This window comes from Chaetodon trifascialis, chromosome 2, assembly GCF_039877785.1.
Source record: "Chaetodon trifascialis isolate fChaTrf1 chromosome 2, fChaTrf1.hap1, whole genome shotgun sequence".
NCBI classification, from domain to species: domain Eukaryota; kingdom Metazoa; phylum Chordata; class Actinopteri; order Chaetodontiformes; family Chaetodontidae; genus Chaetodon; species Chaetodon trifascialis.
The window spans coordinates 3,293,958-3,318,799 of NC_092057.1; the positions used below are offsets into that span (position 1 = coordinate 3,293,958).

At 46.2% G+C, this 24,842-nt stretch overlaps 1 protein-coding gene across 2 annotated transcripts in view; it reads left to right on the plus strand.

Annotated features, from left to right (window-relative positions):
* Window positions 1-24,842, plus strand: part of LOC139340471 (voltage-dependent T-type calcium channel subunit alpha-1H-like) — a 42,623-nt gene that overhangs the window by 11,025 nt on the left and 6,756 nt on the right. For both annotated transcript variants that reach the window (XM_070976322.1, XM_070976314.1), the window contains 25 exons: window positions 231-328; window positions 2,533-2,692; window positions 4,317-4,629; window positions 4,771-4,863; window positions 4,983-5,562; window positions 7,325-7,701; window positions 10,606-10,757; window positions 11,251-11,436; window positions 11,725-11,842; window positions 12,320-12,475; window positions 13,247-13,334; window positions 14,140-14,330; window positions 16,003-16,317; window positions 17,192-17,292; window positions 17,573-17,696; window positions 18,248-18,316; window positions 18,556-18,740; window positions 18,844-18,970; window positions 20,166-20,291; window positions 20,413-20,502; window positions 20,968-21,160; window positions 22,593-22,744; window positions 22,840-22,949; window positions 23,056-23,189; window positions 23,270-23,340. In XM_070976322.1, coding sequence (XP_070832423.1) covers window positions 231-328; window positions 2,533-2,692; window positions 4,317-4,629; window positions 4,771-4,863; window positions 4,983-5,562; window positions 7,325-7,701; window positions 10,606-10,757; window positions 11,251-11,436; window positions 11,725-11,842; window positions 12,320-12,475; window positions 13,247-13,334; window positions 14,140-14,330; window positions 16,003-16,317; window positions 17,192-17,292; window positions 17,573-17,696; window positions 18,248-18,316; window positions 18,556-18,740; window positions 18,844-18,970; window positions 20,166-20,291; window positions 20,413-20,502; window positions 20,968-21,160; window positions 22,593-22,744; window positions 22,840-22,949; window positions 23,056-23,189; window positions 23,270-23,340 — 4,309 coding nt within the window. The remainder of the gene's footprint in view (window positions 1-230; window positions 329-2,532; window positions 2,693-4,316; window positions 4,630-4,770; window positions 4,864-4,982; window positions 5,563-7,324; window positions 7,702-10,605; window positions 10,758-11,250; window positions 11,437-11,724; window positions 11,843-12,319; window positions 12,476-13,246; window positions 13,335-14,139; window positions 14,331-16,002; window positions 16,318-17,191; window positions 17,293-17,572; window positions 17,697-18,247; window positions 18,317-18,555; window positions 18,741-18,843; window positions 18,971-20,165; window positions 20,292-20,412; window positions 20,503-20,967; window positions 21,161-22,592; window positions 22,745-22,839; window positions 22,950-23,055; window positions 23,190-23,269; window positions 23,341-24,842) is intronic.

Below are 24,842 nucleotides of genomic sequence, written 5' to 3' on the forward strand. Positions count from 1 at the left end.
GGACGAAGTGTTTGTGCGTGTGTGTGTGTGAGTGAGAGACAGCTCTGTAGAATGACAATGGCATCATTTGGTCCTGAGAGACAGAGACCTCGGTGATTGGTAGTTAAAAGGCTATGTGTCCCAGAGACAGTGCAGTGCGTTCTGCCGGGCTCCCTGTGGACGTTCAGGGTTTGCCAAGGTCAGGCTGATCAGGATGCCAGTGACACAGCGGTGGCTTTCCCTCTCCGCAGAATGCTGGAGTACTCGCTTGATGGACACAATGTCAGCCTATCAGCTATCAGGACCGTCCGGGTTCTCCGCCCGCTGCGAGCCATCAACAGAGTTCCCAGTGAGTTTTTCTCTTGTTTCCTCCAACACACACTGCTCTCAGAGAGCGCTACAGCACTTTCGTATTGGCTTTCATTGTTTTGGCTCTGCGCTCAAGCACATTGGATTTTAAATTAAACAGTGGCTGTGAGGTTAAAGTGCTGACATTAAACTTTTAGGAGTTTTAAAGTGTTCGCATCCAATTTGGGTGACCAGTGTAGGCCTCCCCTGACTTTTGGACAATGCAGCATGTCAAACACTGCAAAGAGAGAAGAGAGGAGGCAACTAAGGAGATTTTCACGGTCAAACCATATAATGTTCTCGACTGGACAAGCTGCTGACTTTACAGCAATTCAACTCATTGTGTGTTTGACTTGCTGAAGACAAGCTCGAAGGCACAAAGCCTCCGAAACGAGCCAGAAGTGAAGAAGTCTCGGTACGGGCCTGGCAGAGCGTCAGCAGCAAAGACACCAAGTGTCTGCCGAGGTCTGTGGGTCGTAGACTGAAAGTATTCAATTTGATGACTGTGCGAGGCTTCTTTCAGGTCATGTTAACTTGTCCAATCAAGTCTCTGCTCCCTGTAATTGGTGGGCCACGCGTCAAGTTGTACGAAATTCCTACACTGTTCATCTGACGGAAACACACCACCTCAGCTGAAAGTCAGCAAGCTCATTAGTCACAGCCAAGACAAAAACGTGCAGTCAGAGTACTAACGTGTCGCTGTCCTTGTACTCTGACTGCTCCGTAAATTCCACTTGGTTTCTTTAATTTCCCAAGCTGCCCAGCTATTAAGAGGAGCAGCTTTCCTTTTGATATACACATGTGTAAACAAGAACACAGTGAATAAAGTCCTGGAAATCTTTGTGATGCTCCTGTTGCTCTTAACAGCTCACAAACTGGCCAGCCAACTTGCCTTTTTTCTTTTAGCTACACTCTATGACCTTGGCACAACTCAGACTGAGTTCTCATAAAATTGCGAGCGTGTGTTTGAAGTAGCCAAGGAGGAAGATTTTCCTTGTGTGCTCTTCAGTGGCGGAACTAGACTTTTATACAAGGGGTGGCCAGAGGGTGGACACCCTAACCCTAACCCTAAGCCGGGGGGGCCATCTACTATAGGCCTAAAAAAGGAAAATACAGTGATATTATAACCTATTACCTGAGTAAAATGCCTACTTGATAATTTAAAAGTATTTTTATTTGCCGTAACTCGACCTTTTAGTCCCCGACTTGCCGGTTGTAGCTTTTGTTAAGACCGACTGCGATTTATTTTCCCTTCCCCTCAATCAACTACTAAGAATAATTAGGCCCTGGCCTATTATGAATATATATTGCCTACACACAGCTATCTACGCAGGCTGTCAAGTCAAACGCGTTGAGCGATCCCACCTGCTCCCACCCGCATGCATTTCATCACACTTTTTTTTTCTCCTTCCTGTCTCTGATGCAGAATATGATGTGATTGTTGATGAGAGTTCGGCACATAACGCTGGTGTCCATGACTAATGTAGTCTATAGGCCTAATTTAGTTACCTGCACGTCAACCATGTGACTGCCTCTGTTGACCCAATGGCGCGCCTCTTCATCAATCACTAGATTACGATAATCCTAATCTAGAGCTGCTGCATAGTTCTAAGATATTTATGGCTGCGTAGCTTCAGGCTAACCTTAGGTTAGACTAGCAGTTAGCTGCTATCTTTCATATTAGCCACTTGCAGTTGGGCCAAAATCTCTTCTCCTCTAAATGCTGTTAAATTGTCAGCAGTTTAAAACAAAGACTCATCTGGAGATCCCTTTAAAGCTTATTTTAGTACGACGTATGAGCAGCTGATCTCAATCCATGCATGCGTACCAGTGAATTGAGACGTTCTGCCCGGCCTCCTTGTTCACATTTCCAAAATCATGCTGCTTTCAACGAGATGTGCAGTTACCTGTCAATCAACTGGGGTGGCACCTGAGGTGACCAGTCAGGTGGCCAGTGCTGCCCCGGCCACCCCTCTAGCTCCGCCCCTGGTGCTCTTCAGCAGAGTGGACTGGAGGCCAGTTATCAACATTTGAACTATTTGCCATTTAGTTAATTGCACTGTTAAGAGATTCGTCCTGTCTCACCAACACTTCCTGTGACATCAAAATTTAGGCTTTAATACGCATCTTTGCTAGTGTGTGGTGTTTACTGCGCCGTTGCCTGTGGTGTCTGTGCTGTATGTGTGTGTTTGTGTGTGTTGGCAGGTATGCGTATCCTGGTGACCCTTCTCCTCGACACGCTTCCCATGCTGGGCAACGTGCTGGCACTGTGCTTCTTCGTCTTCTTCATCTTCGGCATCGTCGGCGTGCAGCTGTGGGCCGGGCTACTGAGGAACCGCTGTTTCATGGGAGAGGATATCAAGATGTGAGTTACTATAGAAACAGGCAGATGTCACAACACTGGGATGCGCTGACCTCATTAATGTGAAAAGTTTGCTCACCACTGATTAGCTTCTTTCACCCAGCTATTATTTCTTGGAGGAGATCAATATCACAGATAGTCTGATCTTGTTTGTTCTCTAATCAGCTCCATCTGGGAGGGAGTAAATGTGTTTCCTGCTGGAACCTCCAGCATCAGAGATCACAAATCAAGGGATTAAGAGGACTAAGTGAATTTGGTGTGTCGTCGTTCAGGGACTCTCAGATGTGATCTGTCAGACCTGTTCTCTCCCACATGATCCTTCACGTCATGCGCGATCACTGTAGAACTGACACTGCTACACCTCACTCTCACTGATGTTCACGCTCGCGTGTCCACAAACACGATCACGTAACATCAGATAACATCACATTCACCTCCTGGCCTCACGTCTGCTCAGCCGCCCTCCTCAGATAATAATAACTGGCAGGAGTAATGTGGTTACAAGCCAGTAATGAATGCAAGACAATATTATGTCAAAAACAGAAGGTGAACGTGATGAAGGGTCTCGAAAAGCAAAAACCTTTTTATTATTTTCATTTCATCACAGAGCCAGCTGTCATTTCCAACATTACAGCTGAATCAGGAAAGGCAATATCACGCTGTTATTGGCTCTCGCCCTCATCACATGTGGTTAGCTAACCACGTTAGCTAGCTAATCCTTCTTCAGATCTTATTTTTAGTTAGTTTCTGCTTCATAAACAGCAAAATAACCTTTTGTAATAAGACGTGAGAGAGCACCACTCCACAGATGATTGATTGCTTATCTCTCCTCTGCCCCCTCCCTCTCCCTCTTCTTATTTTATCTGTATTTCTCTCTGTTTCCTCATTTCCTCCTTGTGTGTTTCACGCTGTCTTTCTGTTTTTTCCCAGTGCAAACAAAAGGTCAATAAAATAAGTTATCTTCCGAAAAATTGTCCAAGCTTTACCTGAAGTTGTCCAGAAACGTACTGTTTGTATTTTTTTAAAGGCTGGCGATATTCAATATTATTCTTATTGTCAACAAATCCCATGAAAGGACCACAAGCAATGAACTGATTCATCCAATAAGTGTTATTTGTGTAGCCAAAGCCTGATACAGCTTATTCCTCTGTGCCACAGAGCTCCAAACCATTAGAAACACATTAGTGAGCCACAGCGTTGGCACTGGGTGACACGTTCCTTCATTTAAATCAACATGTAGTTTTGAGGCAATCTCACATACTGTTGTTGTGCCCTCTGTCCCACCAAATATCAATTAATTCTTGGCTGAAAATAGTCCAAATTCAATATTTCCTCCTATCTGTGCAATGACTGCCAGCTCTTTTTGGAAAAGTAAAATTATATTTCTAATTTTGTGACCCGTTTTTAAAGATGTACATCTTCATAAGAACTCAATGGGCTCAGGGCTGAGTGCCACAAAGAAGGAAAAGAAGTTGGAAAATGAGAAACATACTCAGGTCTTTTCAGGAGATTTGTTGACATTTAGGAAACAAGTTGTGCTGAGCTGATAGATTTGATTACTGCAAATGAGGTAAGCATTTTTATACTTGTGTAATAAATGCAATAAAATGTCAAAATTCTTCTCCAGGAGATACAACATTTCCTTCCTGAGTGGCTACTATCAGCCAGATGGCACCGACGACCATCCCTTCATCTGCTCAACGGAGAGAGAGAACGGGATGCTTCGGTGCTCTGACGTGCCTCGCCGACGCGTAGCCGGGATTTCCTGCGTCCTGGGTGCTGAGGAGGCCCGCCCGGAGATAGGACCTACAGTAGATGAACCGGTGTCATGTGTGAACTGGTACCAGTTCTACAATGAGTGTCGGGCCGGGGAAGTAAATCCACACAAAGGAGCTATTAACTTTGATAACATTGGATATGCGTGGATCGCCATTTTTCAGGTAAACGTTTGAAGGGTTTATACACAGAGAAACGGCTTTAATCAGTGAGTGCACACTGCACACCACACTTCACTGTGATTACTCTGGCTCTGTGTGTGTGTGTGTGTGTGTGTGTGTGTGTGTGTGTGTGTTTTCATACAGGTAATTACTCTAGAAGGTTGGGTAGACATCATGTACTACGTTATGGATGCACATTCTTTCTACAACTTCATCTATTTCATCTTCCTCATTATAGTAAGTGTACACACACACACACACACACGCACACACACGCACACAGATGAAAACAGTGAGATGAAATGTAATGCACCGTGCGCTGCAACAGTTTGTAATGTGTGTGTTGTCACGGTCAGGTGGGCTCCTTCTTCATGATCAACCTGTGCCTGGTCGTCATCGCAACCCAGTTTTCTGAAACGAAGCAGAGGGAACACGCCTTAATGAAATCGGAGCAACGCGCACGCCAGCTCCACCAATCGGCTTCCACGCTGGCTAGCGACAGCCAACCAGGAAGCTGCTACGAGGAGATCATCCGCTATGTGGCGCACCTGGGCCGCAAGGCGTGGCGACGGCTGTCCCGCTGGTACGCTCACACACGCCCGCGCTTCCACTGCGCGTGTGTGTGCCAGACAGACAGAGGAGGTGGAGCCGCCAGGGGGGGCGGAGTCGGGGAAATGAACGGACTCGCCCACCGTCACTCAGGCCACGCTCCCAACGACCTGTCACACCTTCATCAGCTCTATCATCGTCATCACCAGCATCATCACCAGCATCATCAGCCTCCGTCCGAGCCCGCCGTCACTAATGGAGGGAATGGTTTTAATTACCCCTTCATCTCGCCCCTCTTCAGCCACTTGGATGCAAAGGGCCGGGACCAGAAGGGGCTGGTTGCCACGGATACCATCAACAGACTGCCACAGCTGGTGGTGGAGCATGGTGAGAACGAAGGGGTGTGTGTGTTTGTGAGCGTGTGTGAGTGCTGTCAAGGTCGTAGCTTGTCAACCTGGGCCTCACAGAGGTGGGGGCACAGGACTGGAGACCAGCACTGGACCCAGTGATGTGATTTCAGTAACTTTGCTTGTTTCTTTTAATTATCTCTTTATTGAATAATAATAATGATCAGTAATCTAAACTCACGCTCAGCAGCAGTACCCTTAGACCTGCAGATCACAGACTTCTGCCACCTCTGACACACTGAAGGTGAATCTGAAGGTGAACTTAAGTTTTGTGCCCAAAGCATTAAAAGGAAGCCGAGGAGCTTCTGCAGAATGTTTTTTATGTGGTACACTGACGAACTTTTGGTCATAGACCTTGATCAGGCCTACGAGGCAAAACTTGCAGGAACACTGTGGTTTATTGAGGTAATTAGCCCAAAGGCAACACATCTGTGTAGCCCTTACATAAGATCACACTCGGGGCATTGTGGTCCCATGGCAGTTGTGGACCACAAAGATGGAGAATAAGGTGTGTAATGTATGTAAAAGGCAAACACACGTTTCCAACACTGTGCACAGTGAGGAGTTACAGCATTATAAAGACACTTTTTGGAAAAAATCGAGCAGCGGCATGTCTTATCAGAGACAATGTCAAGTGACTCTGGGTTGACCACACACCGGTTTTTGACTCAAGAACCTCGAAAATGCTGAAAACTGCTGGCTCCCACCAGGTCCTTGAGCTTTTTAAGGTGTTGATTTCCCACATGTGAAGGGTCTCAATGGGTGCTCCATGAAATTGACTCACTTCAGAGAAACTACATGGTCAAAATCAAAGCAGCAGACCCCACGACACCTTGACTTTGAATCCCTCGAATGGGTCACGCTCCAAAAACACAACACCTGTGAAATCCACACCCCCAGTCGGTAACAGGCCGTCCGTTAAAAAGCAGCCATCGGGGGCTGTTTTCTCGGTGCTCCTCTCAGAAGACATACATCTGTTTTCACAGGCTGAGTGGCGCTCCTCATGGTGGGTAAACTGACCTTGATGTGTAAAATCGGTTAAGTAACAGCGAAGACAAGACGTCAAATTTTAATACAATTCAGTAATAAATTCTCATTGTAGCTGAGACACTTCCAGTACACAAAAGAAATGATTACGAATTATTCAGCGTGCTTTTACGTGCACGAGGGATTCTGGGCTCAAACTGTGGAAATCACAGCTCAGGATATTAAGTTATTTTTTGTGTGTGGTGTAAGTTTCCTTGCAGCCTACATCATCTATAGACACACACCACAGAACGACTCCATTGGATTTACTATATCAGTCTCCAGTGAAACACAAATTTGTTGTAATTGCGATGACAAGTGAACTGCTCATGCTCGATTAGTGTTTGTTGTTATGTCATTGGAGCATTCCTCCCGAGCTGCAAGCTAATGAATTCTGCTGAAATCTTACTCCCGCTTCACTCCACACCCCTTCCCCCCCCGCACATACATACACATATGCTCGCACACACAGACACACACACGTCCCTGTTCTAATAAAAGAACTCCCCCTCTGCACAAAAGCATCCCAACTGCACAGTAGCGTCCATGTTATTGAATTTTTGTCTCCCAGAAATGAAATGAAGGTGCACTCCTTTACCAAGCAGAGAATATATTGAATGACAGAAAGCGCAACATACAGAATCAACTTTTGACTGTGTGCATGCATGTGCAGGATCTTTGTGTGTCTACATCACCTCCTCCTTTTGTCTGTGCAGGTGGATGCACCGGCCACCCTGCGCTACCGCTGCCAGGTGAAGTCCCAGTGGAGTCCTCAGTTTGCCCGTACTGCATCTACTACAACCAACTTAGTGACGGCGACAAAGTTAACGAGCAGACTGAAGACCAGCATCACGGGTACAGCAACTCGTGTCATGGCAACAGCCCGTGTCACAGTAATAGCCCGTGTCACGGCGGCAGCCCCTGTCGCAGTAACGCACAGGTGTCTGAGCCAAAGAAAAGGCTGTGCGAGCGTTGCTGGGCGCTACTCCAAACTAAACTGGATCTCATTGTTGGCAGCAGATACTTCAACAGAGGAATCATGATTGCTATCCTTATTAACACGCTGTCGATGGGCATTGAGTACCACGAACAGGTACGTTTGTGTGTGTATTAGCGGAGGAGGCTGCGTGTTTGTGCGTGCGCGTGCATGGCTGTGCACGCGCCTCTTGGAGATTGTACTTTGATTGAAAATGGATGTGCTAATCACTGTGTGTGGTGGAGTCAATGAACTTACCCTCCAATCAACACTTACAGCACCAGGCATATGGGATCATGAAGTGTGTGTGTGTGTGTGCGCGTGTGTTTGTGTGTGCGGCACCAGGCATATGGGATCGTGAAGTGTGTGTGTGTGTGTGTGCATGTGTTTGACGGTGTGTGGGTGTGTGCGCTCATGTATCAGGAGATGGAGAAACTCATAAGACCTGAAGTGTTAATTAAAGCGTGACCCTGGGACAGGAGAGAGAGCGAGCAGCGGGGAGACGGGGCAGAGTGAGAAAAGCGAGCGAGAGCGAACGGGGGGGGGGGGGGGGGGGGGGGGCTGAGGAGGAGGAGGAGGACAGATCTGACATTGTGATTGGCTGAAAGGCAGGGAAAGACTGTTAGAGACGGAGGAGGATTGCATGTGGCCCATTTCCTGAACAATGGTAGATCTGGACGGCCTTAACTTCTTGAACGTTTAAGGACTATTTTAACAAATCTTCTGAAGAGACCAAGACCAACAATGGGAATGTATGACTGAATATGAATATGTTTCCAGAGCCTGTTACAGCCTTTTTTTGTCATCTAAAGACCAAGTAAAGAGCCATACTGTCTCACTGGGCGACATTCCCTCTCTGCAGTGAACGTGACCAGTGCAGCTAAGTGTGAAACCCCTCAGAGGTTTGCTTTTGATCTCTGGAGAGTCGCTCTGAGTCAGGCAGATGTCACTGAACATGCTTAGAGACACAGTCCCTTGTTTACGCTGCCTTGTTGGTTTGACGAGCCGGGAGAAGTAAACCATGTTTGTAATTACTGTAATGAAGAGCTGTCACCTAATGTCACGGTATAGCTCTTTGATGTGGCTTCAATACCGTAGTTTTAATTGGAAAAAACTGATAAATTAGGCTTTGGAAATGCATACAATACACTGATGTTATTTAGTTTTGTTGATCGTAAAAGATTAAAAAAAAACAGCTTTACCCTTTAAGCCCGAGCTTCTCAAGCTTTTCCTGCCATGCCCCCTGACCTCCTGTAAACAAATTTAATTGACACAAACCTCTAATGATAATGTCAGAACAAAACAAAGCAGGCCAGACTGAATGTCATTTTGTTTAAATGTCTTTATCCATAACAGGGTGGGGAACCTTTTTCCTATCAACGACCATTTCAGATTTTATAACATCCCTCAGGGGCCAGACTAAATTATTAAACACATATATCACACTAACCTCTGCGATGGCTGGAGCTGCTTCTCTTTGGCGAGGTGGCTGATGTCAGGTGGTAGTGATGAGGATGATGCCGTTCGTGCTGCTCACAGCTGGTTTTACAGGTTTGGGTGTGATGATGCTCGCGGCAGCGGGTTGTCTCAAACAGAGATGCAAACTTCAGGACATGTCTCCTCAGAATGGGAAAATCGTCAGGACGTATGTGCAGTTTATACAACAGCGTAGCAAATGCATGCTGTTGTACAATGTTTGCTTTCTGTGTCGTGCAACCTCTCCATCATGCCTGAAGGAGTTTTCACACTCAGCAGCACGTTCAGGTGTCAGCAGGCTTTTGTTCTTGCAGAGCAGGAAAGTGCACTGTGGTTCCTCTTTCCAGTTGCATTTGCCACAGCTTAAATTTAGCTTCAAATGATTTCACATTTGAAAGCAGAGAGCTGAGACGCCGGCTGGAGCTTCAGGTCGAGCTCTGAGAGGTTTAATGTCCACCATGAAGACCAAAGCAGACAGAGCCCTGCTATCACAGAGCTGTCTCACCACAAAACGTGCATAACACCGTCTCTGTCAGCGTGTGGTCCTGTGAACGCTGCTTGTCAGACATCCAAACTTCATCCAAGCACATTTGTCCATGCAGCTCGTTCAGTTTATCCTGTTTCGAACTGTAATGATGTTCGAGTTTGGCCTTTTTCAGCCCTGCGAGCGCGTCCTCACAACCTGGCTTCCCTTTGCTTCAACAACAAGAAATTGTTTAGCATTTCTCTTGGAAAGCACAACAGTCTGCATCTGCTTTTCTTTTCTTGACAGTCGGCATCATGCGTCGATGACACGTAAGCGCTACATGTTGCGTTCAGGGTTCACCCAGAAGGATGTATTAGTCTATAAAAAGTTATAAAAAGTAATTCCTGTCAACACCATTTTTTTGTATTTCTCAGCTGGCTTTTTTCTGTATTTATGAATTGTCTCGCCCATCAGATCAAGTTGTCTCGCACACAGCCTGGAGGCTGGATGTCCCGCACACCTGATCTAGAACCTGTGCTAATGAAAAATGCTAGTTAAACAGACTCGACAAATACAGGACACTCTTTGGACTTCCATGTGGCACCACTGTCTGGCCATCTTGAATAGTTTTCCAGTCTGGATCAATCTTGGTAGCCTTGATAACATGAGGACACTCTTATTTCATATGAATCAGATTAACTCAACTTGAGACTTGAGAACTTCAAAGATGTCCTTGCAGTCATTTGTGTTCGTTCTGCAGGGCCTCAATAGTTTGAGTACCATGCTCTAAGTAATATCAATAGTATTAGTAATAAAGTGTACTTATTCTGCTCCAAAGGATTGTGGGTAAAAACACAACTGCAGTCACATCTTCTCTGCAAATATCACACTTCATCCACTTAAACCTACACTGTAGCTTCGACTAGCATTTTTAGAAATTCCTAACATGTTGACTCAACTGCGCTGCTCACCGCCCGTCTGTCTGTCTCTGTTTATTTGTTCATTCTTCTGTGTGCCTGTCCAATATCTGTACATCAATCTCTCCCACTTTTCTCTCCACAAACACCGCGTCTCGTCAGCCCCAGGAGCTGACAGATATTTTGGAGATCAGTAACATGGTGTTCACGAGCCTGTTCAGTCTGGAGATGCTGCTGAAGCTCCTGGCTCTCGGGCTCTTCGGCTACATCAAGAACCCTTACAACGGCTTTGACACCATCATCGTCATCATCAGGTAGGGCTTGGGGGTGGGCCGGGGGTGAGGACTCCTGTTTGTTTACCGCAAAACAGGAGTTCGACATTTGTCTTGACATTGGAAAGTCTTCATCGTGAGTCAGTACTGCAGTTACATCTCCCGAGCTGTCACAGTCGTCCCAGTTCTGGCAGTGAAGCCATGTGATTGCGCTCTTAGTCCAGGGGCCCTGTATTCACTCCATTATGTAGTACTACAAGCTAAATTATGTATCTGTGCTTGAAGGCTTTGCTTGTATACTGTGCCAGTGCGCACTGCTCGCACCTTCTTTATTGGCTGGTGAGTTGTAAACAGCGTTGGCCCATTTCCTCTTTTCAGTTGCCACATGTAGCTGGAAAAATGATTTAGCACTTTCCCGTGCTGAAAGGGAGGCTTTTGTGGGTGATACTAATGCCGACTTCAAAGAGGCACAGCTGAGGTGAAGTCCACATTGATTCCTCTGAGTTCAATGTGAATTTGGCGCTGTGTGTTTCAGCGTGTGGGAGATCGCGGTCGAGGCGGAGGGGGGCTTGTCTGTGCTGCGCACCTTCCGTCTGCTCAGAGTTTTGAAGCTGGTCCGGTTCCTTCCTGCCCTGAGGAGGCAGCTGGTGGTGCTGATGAAGACCATGGACAATGTGGCCACGTTCTGCATGTTGCTGATGCTGTTTATATTCATATTCAGGTATATTTTTTCTTTCTCTAAAGGTGATGCTGTGGGCTGAGTCTCACAGCTTTAATTATACTGATTATCCTCACAATAATCAAAATCATGACTACTGACCTTTTTCTTGCTTGGGTGTGGGACATATTACCATGTGTATCATCATCTTTTTCACACAAACACGATCTCTCACCCAGGCAGCATTACTGCATCTTGTTGCACAGTATCCATATTAAATTACCATGTAATGAAAGTAATGTATTTCCTCATCATTTCGTGTGCCTGCTCGTGTTTCGTTGTGTGCTGCAGTATCTTGGGGATGCATCTGTTCGGCTGTAAATTCGGTTTGCGACAGGACAGCGGAGACACTTTACCTGACAGAAAAAACTTTGACTCCCTGCTCTGGGCGACTGTCACTGTGTTTCAGGTTAGACACACACACCAACATGCCCGCTCTTTCACACAAATACAAACATACAGACGCGTTCGAGCACACAAACACGTCGGAAATATTTAATTCAGAGGAATTTCCCCATCGATGTAATTTTTAAATTAATTGGGATGACATTCAAGCTGCAGCTGCTGCCGTCACCAGCAGCAGCACTGATGAGCTGAAGTGCTCACGCTCGACTTTTCAACCAAATATAAAAACTCTCCCAGTGGGCAGGTAAGATACGCTTCACAAGCAGAGGGGGAGGAAGAGTAATGAAACATGCACTCCACAGGAGCTCATTTAACACTGATGAGCATCATTACTGTTCAACTGACAATGAGATATTAAAGGAGGAATCTGCTCCTATTATTCGTCTTTTTGGCCTGCTGTTGCATTTCTGGTGCATGTTTCTGATCCCCTCATACGTTTGACTTGTACCTCCTCTCTCTCCACGCCTCCTCCCCTCTGCAGATCCTCACCCAGGAGGACTGGAACGCGGTGCTCTATAACGGGATGGCCTCCACCTCGCCGTTGGCTGCCCTCTATTTTGTAGCCCTCATGACCTTTGGCAACTACGTCCTCTTCAACTTGCTCGTCGCCATTTTGGTGGAGGGATTTCAAGCCGAAGTAAGGGCAAAGATGCAGTTTTATTTGAGCTACTTACGGAGCGAGGCAGAGAGAACGAGACTAATTGAGCTCTGTTGTGTTGATGATACCAAAGCTGCTTACAAGAGAATAATCTCTACCATCCTGCTTGTGTGGTTTCCTCCCTCGCTCTTTATCCATCACTCTTTTTTTTGTCCTCTCTTCCTCTCTATCCCCTATTCTGTCTTTCTCTATACCATTCTTTCTGGCTGACACACACACACACACACACACACACACACACACACACACACACACACACACACACACACACACACACACAAATACTCTCCAGGGTAGGGATGTGTTTGATATCGCCTGCCATTCACAGCTGGTGAGCTTTTGTTGTTTAGTTTTCATCTTTTATCTCCAGCATCAGAGAGCACTTGCTCTCTCTCTCTCTCTCTCTATCACACACACACACACACACACACACACACACACACACACAAATACCCTTTGCCAAAGCCGTCTGCCTCCATCTTTCTGGCGTGAATTTTAATTAAATTCAGTAAAGCTTTATTGGCGTGACTACAGGAGATCGCTGCCAAAGCCATGCACATAACTCAACTAGAGAACACTGGAGATCCCCTCCGCCCGCCTGCCTCCCGCTCTTTGTTCCTCAGTCTTTCCCCCTCCAATCGCTCATATTTTTCCATTTTACAACAGTCTACAGACTGAGAAAAGGCAGATGATGATGATGAAGATTATGACAATAGTGGTAATCCCAGTGTTGCGCATGTGTGTTTTCAGGGTGACGCCAACAGATCTGAGACAGATGAGGACAGACAGTCGCTCTCGTACGAGGACGAGGAGAAGCTGAGAGAGCTGTACGCTGCAGGTACGAGCTCTTAGATCAGCTTTGAACAGGACATGGAAACGTACACACGACCACCTTAAAGGATCATTTTGGTTTGTCACAGCGTGCATCCTGCTGTTGAGGTTTCGTTCAGCTTTCTTATTGGTTCTGATAACATTGCACTCAGCAGGTTAATTGCTGAGATTTGGGATATGCAGCGGCGTCTGTAAGAGGTCAGAGCATCGCTCTGGTTTTAAACAAGCACTCGGGTTAATCAAGACTTTTTTGAGGGGAAAACAAGCGTAAACTGTCCAAACATCACTCAGTTTACAGACCAGCTTCTTGGCTCGACATTGCCGTACTTGACGCAGTCATATATCGCACATGTTTTATTTTGAAGGAGCCCACAAAAAGTCTGTAAAATGTTGTATTTGTTGGGATACTTATGTTCTTTTTTTGTTTTTGTGAAATCTTAATTCAAAAACAGCTGAACGTCCCAGTTTCGCGTTATCTAACAGATCTAGATCTGAGAGCTGTTTTCTAAGACTCCTCTCTAGTCTGCCAAGGCCGAGTACTGTCAACTGTTGAGCCGTTGTAGTTATTCACGTGTTTTTAAAATGTTGCCTAAGAGTTTTTAATGGCAATGTCTACAAAACATTGGTATCTGCCTTTTTAAAGCTTCATTATGTCCTTAAATTCTAAAATATGAAAACTGCACTTCAGGTTGGAAGAAAAAGCAAACTGTTGCCATGACATCTGTGTGTTCAGTGTGTCTGCAGCCCTGATCATAACAATGGCTGACGCTGTCAGTAAAACTGGTTGAGTCTGGCTGTTCGTGTGTGCACAGAGCTCAAGATCCAGGCCATGATGCTGAGCCCCAACGGTCTGTTGAATCCAAAAGCCTCCATGCCCCTCCCTCCTCCACCTCCTCTGCCGGTCATCACGCACACCGCGGCCACGCCCACCATCAACTCCAGCCAGTCTCGCCGGGCGAGTGCCGCTTCCATGGACGTCAGCAGCGTTGAGCTGCGGTCGCCGGTGAGCCCCGGACGCCTGCTTTTACTGACAGTATATGATCACCACATTAACTATCAGTAATAAAGCTGGTTCACAGAGTGACAGAGGGAGAAACCTGGGCAGCGCTGGGAAACATGACGTGCTCTTTGCAGCCGTCACGGCCTGTCTGAATTTTCTCTGAACCGTCTCAATTAGATCTTTTTGAAAACCTCCAGCGCACGCCACGCATTTGAATCGCGGCGCTCTGCAGTCGGCAGGCGTCCGCTGCTGTCGTTTCAGAGCTGTTTCTGTTCCGGTCAAAAGCAGAACTACAGTTTTCTCCACTCAGAGCTCAGATCAGGTTTTCTCCCACGATTCTTAGCAGCACGTAAGCCTAGCCTCCAGCTGTGGATGGCGGCGAGGATTTTCTTGGCCTTTTTATGACATTTCAGGTGGTCGTGAGTTTCTGCTGTTCTGACAGTTATCGTCTTTCATGCGGCACATTTGTTTGTACATGTTAGCATGTAGCTCGAGGTGGATGCGTTTATTTGTTCTTCCTCACCGCCACAGGGATTGTGCAACTCAGAGATTTTCCGTCTTCCTAAAATGCTTTTCTTTCATTGTATTTTACTTCTCTGTCTCTTGTCATTTGTTGATGGAGCTTTGGCAGATGTTGGGAGCATTTAACTTAATTTTTATTTCGTTTTCGACATTTACACATCAATATAAACAATCCTTCTGCAACTTTATTATATATATGGGTTGAAAATTCACAGAATAGAATACGGAAGAGGAACAAGGCATGATGAAGACAAAAGAGGGCCAAATATATAAAAAATGAAATAAAATAAGAAAAAAAATGCGAGGAGTAGAGATTAATCACTGAGATAGTATGGTGGTGGCAGGACTCCATCTTTTGATAATTATATGTCATTGGAGTCTCAGAGAGTCTGTTATACTTTCCATCTGATAGATTTCCAAGACCTTCCCAATCCACATATGGTATGTTGGGGGCTCAGGTTTGAACCATTTAACTGTAATGCTTCATCGCTGCTGTTAGCAATATTAGCAGCAGGTGTTTTTTGGCCCTTCCCTCCAAAACTGCCGGGGTCAAACCCAGTAGAGTCACCTTTGAATCTATTACGACGTCCTGGTGAAATGCTTCTTTAAGTGCCTCTACGGCCTCTTTCCAAAATGTACTCAGTTTTAGGCAAGTCCAAAGTATTTGGGCCTGGCTGCCAATTTGTGTACCACATTTTCTCCAGCGTAGGTTTGAGCACACTGGGCTCATCTTGGCCATTATTCAGGGGTTCGGAAAAATGTCATTACTACCTTCCACTTAAATTCCCTCCATGTGTTTGAGTTGGTAACTGCATGTGCCTCATTTCATATTTCATCCCATTCGTCCTGAAGAATCTCCTTGCTCATTTCAGTTTCCCATTCACTCTTTATGTGATGAGTGTTGTTCGCAGTGATGTTTAGAAATATCTTTCCTCCCGGCATCTCCTGTGGGAGCGTTTGTTTTGATGCAGTGGATCTCCCTGCTAATACAAACCTGGCACAATCATTGTCACATAAAGTGGGATCGCATAGATTGGAGATTGTGGTCATGTTTGATGAATCCTGCAGCCCGAGTGTTTGTCCTCGTGTGCAGCTACAAGCCAAATCAGTCATAAAATAAAATCCGACTAGCTGTTGTAACCGTCGTTTGCAGCTGCAGTCCTCACAGTATCTGTGCGACAGCGGGCCGGAGAGCCGTCGCTCCAGCTGGACCAGCATCGGCCGAGCCCCCAGCCTCCACAGGAAGAGCCAGTCGGGGGAGATGGAGTCCCTGCTGTCTGACACACACTCCAGCTCCAACCTCAGCAGCAGGGAGCAGTCTCTGGACCAGCCGGAGTACCTGCAGGTGCCCCTGCTCCACCCGCCCGACTGCAACGGCACCACCTTTCACCTCCCTGACCACTGCTACGACGACGCTCCCCTGACCACGCATTACCACAGCGATCAGGAGGAGGACGAGGCTGATGAGGTGCGGCTCTCTGCATCTGTGTTATTTATTTTCCCGGATGAGAGTAAACATGGGCGGCACGGTGTCGCAGAAGGTCGCCGGTTCGATCCCCGGGTCAGGCGGGGCCTTTCTGTGTGAAGTTTGCATGTTCTTCCCATGCATGCGTGGGTTCTCCGGCTTCCTCCCACAGACCAAAAACATGCTCATTAGGTTGATTGGTGACTCTAAATTGTCCCTAGGTTTGAGTGTGAGCGTGAATGGCTGTGTGTCTCTGTATGTTGCCCTGCGATTGACTGGCGACCGGTTCGGGGTGTACCCCGCCTCTCATGGGATAGGCTCCAGCCCCCCCGCAACCCCGATAAGGGATAGTCGGGTATGGACAATGGATGGATGGAAAGCTAACATAGACGTTAGGCTGTTTAAGAGGTTCTTGATGAAAACACAAGGAAAAAGCATTTTGGTTGTGTCGCGCTTCACTTATTTCAGATGAAACAAGTTCAGAACAGAGCTGGTTTAGGCGTATTCAGAAGTTCAAAAGCTGCTGCTGCTAATTATCTTGTGAGAGCATAAATTCCAACCTTAGTGACCTTAGACACTTATGTAAGTTTGAAAATATTGAATTAGCTGATTTTAAACTAAGGCAGGGTGGCGGAAATACTGGGAACATTGTTGAAAAAGCCTGCGATGTGTTTGTGAATCTTTCTGCACACGTACTGAAACAACCTGAGGTCACTGTTTGCAAAATAATACTTCAGCTTCATCCCACGTTATAAGAACCTGAACGCAGCATGAATGTGGAGTGTAGATTATGCTTGAGAAAATGAACAAATGATGCCAAAAAAGTCTGTATGTTTAAGCATCTAAGTGGGCTCGTGTGTGTCTGTGTTCCCTCCAGAGTTTATGTAAGAAGCTGAAGAAGATGCTGGAGCCATATGAGCCTCAGTGGTGCCTGGAGCATGAAGAGTGGTCTCTCTATCTGTTCGCTCCAAACAACCGGTAAATACGCACTGCGCAGACACACACACACACACACACACACACACACACACACAGCCCCTGATATCCTCCTGAGTGGCCTGCATGGCTTAAACCACAACATGTGTGAAAATTCACAGTTAAAGTGTGAAGGATAGAGCTGGGGTTAGTAACACCATTCTCACTTTTATCAATTAAATCTGGCCAAGTGAAAACACACATGATGCCGACAAGCGCCGCGATGGAAGCGAGTAACAGGTAATAAACGGCCTGATGACGCTCTCTCTTTGTCTCTCTTTAGGTTCAGGTTGTGGTGTCAGAGGGTCATAAGTCACAAGCTGTTTGATCACATCATCCTCCTCTTCATCTTCCTTAACTGTATCACCATTGCCCTGGAGAGACCTGACATACAGTCCAACAGCATGGTAACACACACGCGCAAACACACGCATGCAAACACACGCATTCACATCCCCCAGCGCTGTGAAAACAAGATGCCCAGCTCCAACTTCTAACAGAAATCTAATGGTTGTAATGGTGCTAAACCCCAACATCCAACATCTGAACAGCCTTTTAAAGAAGCAGTGACCTTCCAGCACATCCACACTGTCAAGGGTTAAAACTGAATATCGGCCCTCACAGAGACAGAAGTACAAGCTCACGCACTCACACACACTCACACACACACACACAAAACACAAGCTGTCGACCGCAGCGGAGTTCATCTGCTGTTTGCTGATGTAAGGGCGGTTTGGGAATCATTATAAGAACACGTGCTGTTCTCTTCCGTTTTTATTATGTTTCTACTACAGTTGTAATGGATTTGATTTCAGCTCATTACGCAACACGTCGCAGTCAATTTGAACCCAGAATCAAAGCTGATGCTACCGGGACGCCGAGCCCTTAAACTGAGGAATGTGCTGCTCTGTGTGTGTGCACGCTCTTACCTTTATGTGTGTGTGTGTGTGCGTGACAGGAGCGGGTGTTCCTCAGTGTGTCCAATTACATCTTCACTGTGATCTTCGTGGGCGAAATGATGATCAAGGTAACTATAACAAGACACGTTTTCTGAGTTAGAGCTTCACTCCAAAGTCATTTTCTCCACGGGGGGGGGCGATTGCTCTCAGTCTCATTTTATACCTGATATTCTTTTACTGTTTGAGTCATTATTGCTGGATGTGTGTGTGTGTGTGTGTGTGTGTGTGTGTGTGTGTGTGTGTGTGTGTGTGTGTGTGTGTGTGTGTGTGTGTGTGTGTGTGTGTGTGTGTGTGTGTGTGTGGCAAGGTGGTAGCTATGGGCCTGTACTTTGGACACGGTGTGTACCTGCAGAGCAGCTGGAATATCTTAGACGGGCTGCTGGTGTTTGTGTCTCTGGTGGACATCCTGGTCTCCATCGCATCGACAGGTGGTAATCGAATCTTTGGGATCCTCCGCGTGCTCCGCCTGCTCCGCACGCTGCGACCGCTCAGGTGGGTGTACAGGAGATTTTTTTTTTTTCCTCGTGTTTACTCCTTTAATATTATCTGGTGCGCTTATGTAGCGTGACTGTGACTGCGTGTTTGTGTGTTGCAGGGTGATAAGTCGAGCACCTGGTCTGAAACTGGTGGTGGAGACTCTGATCACGTCGCTCAGACCCATCGGGAATATTGTCCTCATCTGCTGCGCTTTTTTCATCGTGTTTGGAATTCTGGGAGTCCAGGTAAACATTTGCACTGCGTATTCCCCCGTTCGTCCTCTGTTGGTTGAAGATAATCCTCATTTGTGTTGTTTTTTTGCAGATTTTCTGTCAGTCTAAGCTTATTTTCACCTGGTTTTATGTGCCCAAATACACTAAGCTCGTGTTTTCTGCTGCAAGAAGACACGGATCATCGTGGTTTAAAATAAATGAGGTACAGCCCAGAAAGTGCTTCAGGTAATAAAAAGTGAAGGAGAAAAATTCAGAGGAGGAAATGCAAATGAGCTGCTGATTATGCACCAGAGTCTCTGGAAGTAATTAAAAAAACAATGGTTGAACTGCAGAGGGATTGTGCTGAGAATGTTATTTTTAATTAAATTTAAATGTAATTTTGTATTACTAACTTTGCTGATAATTGATGAAATGAACGTGAAATTTATTTATTTTAGGTGATTTTTGTCAGTTTTTTAATACACAAACTGATAAATTAGACTTTTGATAACTAACCCTGGTCGTACAGGATATAAAAAGGAGGGATCAGTAAGATTATCACAGGGGTTTCCAATCTGTGGGCTGGGACCCCCATGGAGTCCCAGGGTGAATCTGAAGGGTCCCAAATCGTTAAAGGTGTAAGAAAGAAAAATAGATTAAAAAAAAGGTTTATTTTATTGCTGCATTTGGTGAGTAATTGCCTTTTGTTTCTTGTGAAATACTAAATACTTCCATTTCATCAGGCCCTGAAATCCTTACTTACAAATACCATTTTTTTTTAATGTTTATTTAAATTGTGTTTTCGTGAGCGCTCCTCCTCTACAGTATGTACGAGTCTCCATTTCAGCAAATATTCCTGCAAAAATTCTTGCACAGGAAATGATGCGTGATGAATGCTGATGCTAATATTAACACACAAGCATATATTTCCCAAAAACACACTATCACTGGATTATCCTCTAATGAGAACGCTCCACGCTGCAGCGTTTCTGTGCTTGTTGTGACTGTGAGGCAGACTGGACCAGATGGTACTTGGATTTCTCAGCTGGAACGTACAGTAGGCGTGTTGGCGGTCGCATAATAATTTCCTTTATGCATCAATCTGATCTCGCTCTGTCAAGCTTGTTTACGTTAGCTTGAGGTTACAGTGTTCTTGTATGATTTTTATATTTGTGTGCACACATCTGTGTGTGTGTGTGTGTGTGTGTGTGTGTGTGTGTGTGTGCAGCTGTTTAAAGGGAAGTTCTTCTACTGCGAGGGCCTCGATGTGAGTAACATCACCAATAAAACCCAGTGTCTGGAGGCAGGACACCGCTGGTCTCGACGGAAATACAACTTTGACAACCTGGGACAGGTTTGTCACACAAATGTTGTCTCACACACGCGCACGCACACACACACGTACAGGACTAACTCCTGTGCTTACAAACTGATTGACAGCATGACGCTGATTGACATGTGTCTCTCTCTTCCAGGCGCTGATGTCACTGTTTGTGCTGTCCTGTAAAGATGGCTGGGTCAGCATCATGTATGATGGCCTGGATGCTGTCGGAGTAGACCAGCAGGTGAAGACACACACACACACACACACACACACACACACGCACGCGCACAGAGGAAGACAGAGGTTGTGGTGAAAAGTGAAAAATGAATATCAGGGAGACAAAGCATGCAGAGCATTCAGCCAGTGTATATTCCATTTGGCTGTGTTTTGATTCTGCTTTGTGTCAGTCTCAGGCTCCATTCGATCTTGTTTGTTTCAAGCAGAAAGGGGAAATATTTCAGGAGAGGAGGAAGGTGTACAGAAAGAAAAAAGGCAGACAGATAAATAGATGTGAGTTGACAGTGCTTGCAGTTTCACTGCTGACTCAGGATTTACATTGTCTTCTTGTTTATGCTCTCTCGTCTTCTTCCTCTCACCCCTCCTCACCCTCTTTCGTCACTCTTTGGGCCCCCTCTTTTTTCCTTTTTGTCCCCGCTACCTCTGCTCCACTCTTCCCTCCATTTTCTCATTTTCTGACTCTCTGCAGCCAATAAGAAACAACAACCCCTGGATGCTGCTGTTTTTCATCTCCTTCCTCCTCATCGTCAGCTTCTTCGTGCTCAACATGTTCGTGGGCGTGGTGGTGGAAAACTTTCACAAGTGTCGCCAGCAGCAGGAGGAGGAGGAGGCGCGGCTGAGGGAGGAGAAGCGACAGCGACGGCTGGAGAAGAGGAGGAGAAGTGAGAGAGCGTGGGGGATTGGGGGAGCTGGGAGGGGGTGCGAGACAAACAGTGTGTGGTCAAAAGTATATAGACACCTGAACGTTACACCAGTGTTGATTGGTATTCATATGATGCCGTAACAGCCTCCTCTCTAGGAATGCTTTCTACAAGATTTTGGAAACTGGCTGCCGCTTTTTGCTCCCATCCAGCCAGAACAGCATTACTCCCAGTGTCCAATTTGTTCTGGCAGGTGGCTGCTAAAGAACAGAGCATTTAAAGACTCTGAAATGCTTCCAGTGGATATTTGTAATGGGATGGATATGTGTTGGAGCTGTGGCACGAGCAGATGCAGCGCGGCTCCATCCAGGGCTGCCGAGGTCTGGCGCTGATGTTGGCCGATAAGGCCCGGCTCTGAGTTTGCATCCCAGCTCATCCCAAAGGTGCCGAAATCAGGTCTCTCTGCAGGCCAGTCAAGTTCTTGCACACCAACCTAGAAAACCGTTTTATTCATGGACCTCGCTTTGTGCACCAGGACGTCGCCATGTTGAAATAGGAAATACAAAGGTGGAAGCACACTATTGTTTAAACTATCATTGAAATCTGTAGCATTAATATTTTCCTAAATATCAGAGACCAAACATACTCAAGACGACGGGTCCGTGTCCGTGCTGCGGTATACTGTAGATGTAATGTTACACACACACACACGACAAGCCTCTTTTTTTCGCATGCAAACTGTATGAGTACATGCATAATTTCTTCCCATGATATTCTCAGAAACACACTTAACGCTAGCGCACACACATTCGCAGACCTCTCTCCTGCTCTGCCTCACCCCGTCCTCCTCTCTCTGCAGTGTAATCTCTAGTAGTGCTTTCCTCTCAGTCCGTTAACTGTCTGGCAGCGGACAGCGAGGGTTTCTACCCAAAGACACCTTGAGGTGCCATGGAGTGTGTGTGCGTGCGTGATGGATAGGACTGTATTCCTGAGGTGGCACTTTTAGTCTGTACACACACACACGCTCACACACACATATGCACGCTCATACACACACACACACACACACACACACACACAGCAGTGCGCCACTTGGCATCCAGTTCGTCAGTGACTTCATAGCTCACATTATGTTTTTCTGTCAGGCGCATTTTAATGACTGGATGAGTGTGTGTGCGTGTGTGTGTTTGTAGGGACATAAATCTGTTTACACGGTCACATTGTGGAGACTCAACCTCCTTAAAACACAAGTCTCCATAATGTAAATCATTAGATTTTAGGGTGAAGACTTGGGTTTAGGTTAGAGTGAGAATAAGTCTCCAGGAAATGAAGTTAAGTCAATGTAATGTCCTCTGAAGTGATGGAAACACGAGTCCCTGTGTGTGTGTGTGTGTGTGTGTGTGTGTGTGTGTGTGTGTGTGTGTGTGTGTGTGTGCGTGTGTGTGGCACCCAGGGGCCCAGGAGAAGCCGTATTACGCCGACTACTCCCCACTGCGCCGATCCATCCACACCGTGTGCACCAGCAACTACCTGGACCTCTTCATCACCATCATCATCTTCACAAACCTCCTCACCATGAGCATGGAGCACTACAACCAGCCTCAGGTAACCATGGCAACACCTTCTACCACCTGCCCTAGAACCATAGTAATGAAGCGGTGTGCGGCGGTACAATACATGCGTGTCTGTGTGTCCTGCAGTACTTCGAGGAGATACTGAAGTACTGCAATTATGTCTTCACGGTGGTTTTTGTCATCGAGGCCATTCTCAAACTAATCGCTTTTGGCCTGCGCCGCTTTTTCAAAGAGAGGTATTCAAGCTCTCACACGAACACAAAGGCATTCACAAACATGCAGCCTTCACCCTTAGAAAAACTGAAATTGCCTCTGTGCGTGTGCGTGTGTATGCGTGTCAAGATGGAACCAGCTGGACCTCGCCATCGTGCTGCTGTCCATCATGGGAATCACTCTGGAGGAAATAGACCTGAACGCCTCCCTCCCCATCAACCCCACCATCATACGCATCATGCGAGTCCTAAGGATAACAAGAGGTACGCACGCAGCGACGCACACACACAGAAACACACGAACGATACGTGGCTGATAAGAGCTGACACCTTTAATGTTTCAGTGCTGAAGCTGCTGAAGATGGCGACAGGAATGAGAGCTCTGCTGGACACAGTGATTCAAGCTCTGCCTCAGGTAAGAGGCAGCACTGACACCCATGTGATGTCTCTTTAACTGCTAGCCTGGTTTCCAGATCTGAAGAATTGCAGGCAGCTTGTTTTATTTAGCGATTTATCAGTGCTGGCGCTGACTGCCCCCACATGATTTACTAACAAGTGATTCCCCCAACAGACTGTTAGACCGAATGACACCAAGTAACCACCGAACAAGCATGAAGACATCTTCATGTTTAGCTGAAGGCTAATTGATGATTCTTAAACTTATCAGTGTGGCTGATAAATCACCAATTAAATCATGACTTCGCGGCCGCTTTGGCGCGCTTGTTTTGCTGCTGGGTATCTGTGAGAAGATAAAATATGAACCAGAAAGTCAAGTCTGAAAGCTTATCACACATTGAGACACCATACAGCACTTTATTCTCCTTTGAGGCAGGATTGTAAAACTATGTCATCACAGCAGCAGTGAAGAGTAGAATTAGCACAATGCTACAAGCTACACACAGCTAAATACGCGAGCAGGTCTGGATAATTGCTCGTATCTGATTGGCCGAAGCATACATGGATCACTTTGCTCTGTGGAAAAAAAGCGATTTATATGGCCTGATTGAGGTTTTTTGTAGTTGCAAACGAAACATTCACAAGCAAGAACTGAACCATCACCTGAGGTGCACATAATCTAATTGTCTTTTGACGCGTTAGTGGTTTGGCTCCGGGGACGTCCACGTCGGTTGGTCGGCCCACCACTTTAATCTGGACTGAAAATATCTCTATTGGACGACTTTGTCATTAAATGTCAAGATATTCAGAGGATAGCGCCTAATGATCCCCTGACTTTTCCTCTAGAGCCACCATGAGGTTTAATATTTGAGTGAAATATCTCCACAGCTATTGGAGAAACTTGGTTCACACGTTTAAATCCCATCAGGGGAGTCAAGTTTTCATCTAGCGCCATCATAAGGTCAGAATTGTAATTTGTCCAATACATTGGTTGACGAATGAAGTCCTGCAAAACGAATATCATCAACCTCAGATTAAATGCTAATAAGCAAATGTTAGCACGCTAGCACGCTAAACAAAGGCAGTGCATTAAACATTACCGCTAGCAGCTAATGTGGTTGTAGACTCTTAGACTGAATATAAAATGAGTGAACAGCGATTAGTGAATTAGAGAATGGTGGACCAGGATGACGACTCCGGTGTAGGGAAAGCTTCAGGAAGGATCTGCCAGAACTCCTGGGCTTAGTGAACCTTGAGGGGGGCCCGCTAGAAATGTGTAGAGAGAAAATAAAGAGAGAACAAGCAGTAGACATTTCTAAACTGGTGGTCCTGCTCCTGAACGCAGCTAAATTATATCCATTTCAAAGATCCCACGTTTATCTGCGCTTGTGTTCTAACAAACACAGTAGGAATCTCCAGTGCAGCGAAATACCCATGATCCTTCACTGGCTTCCCACCCACTAATAACACCAATTGTCTTTGAAGTGACAGATCATTGGCGGGGATTGAACCCAGGTCTTT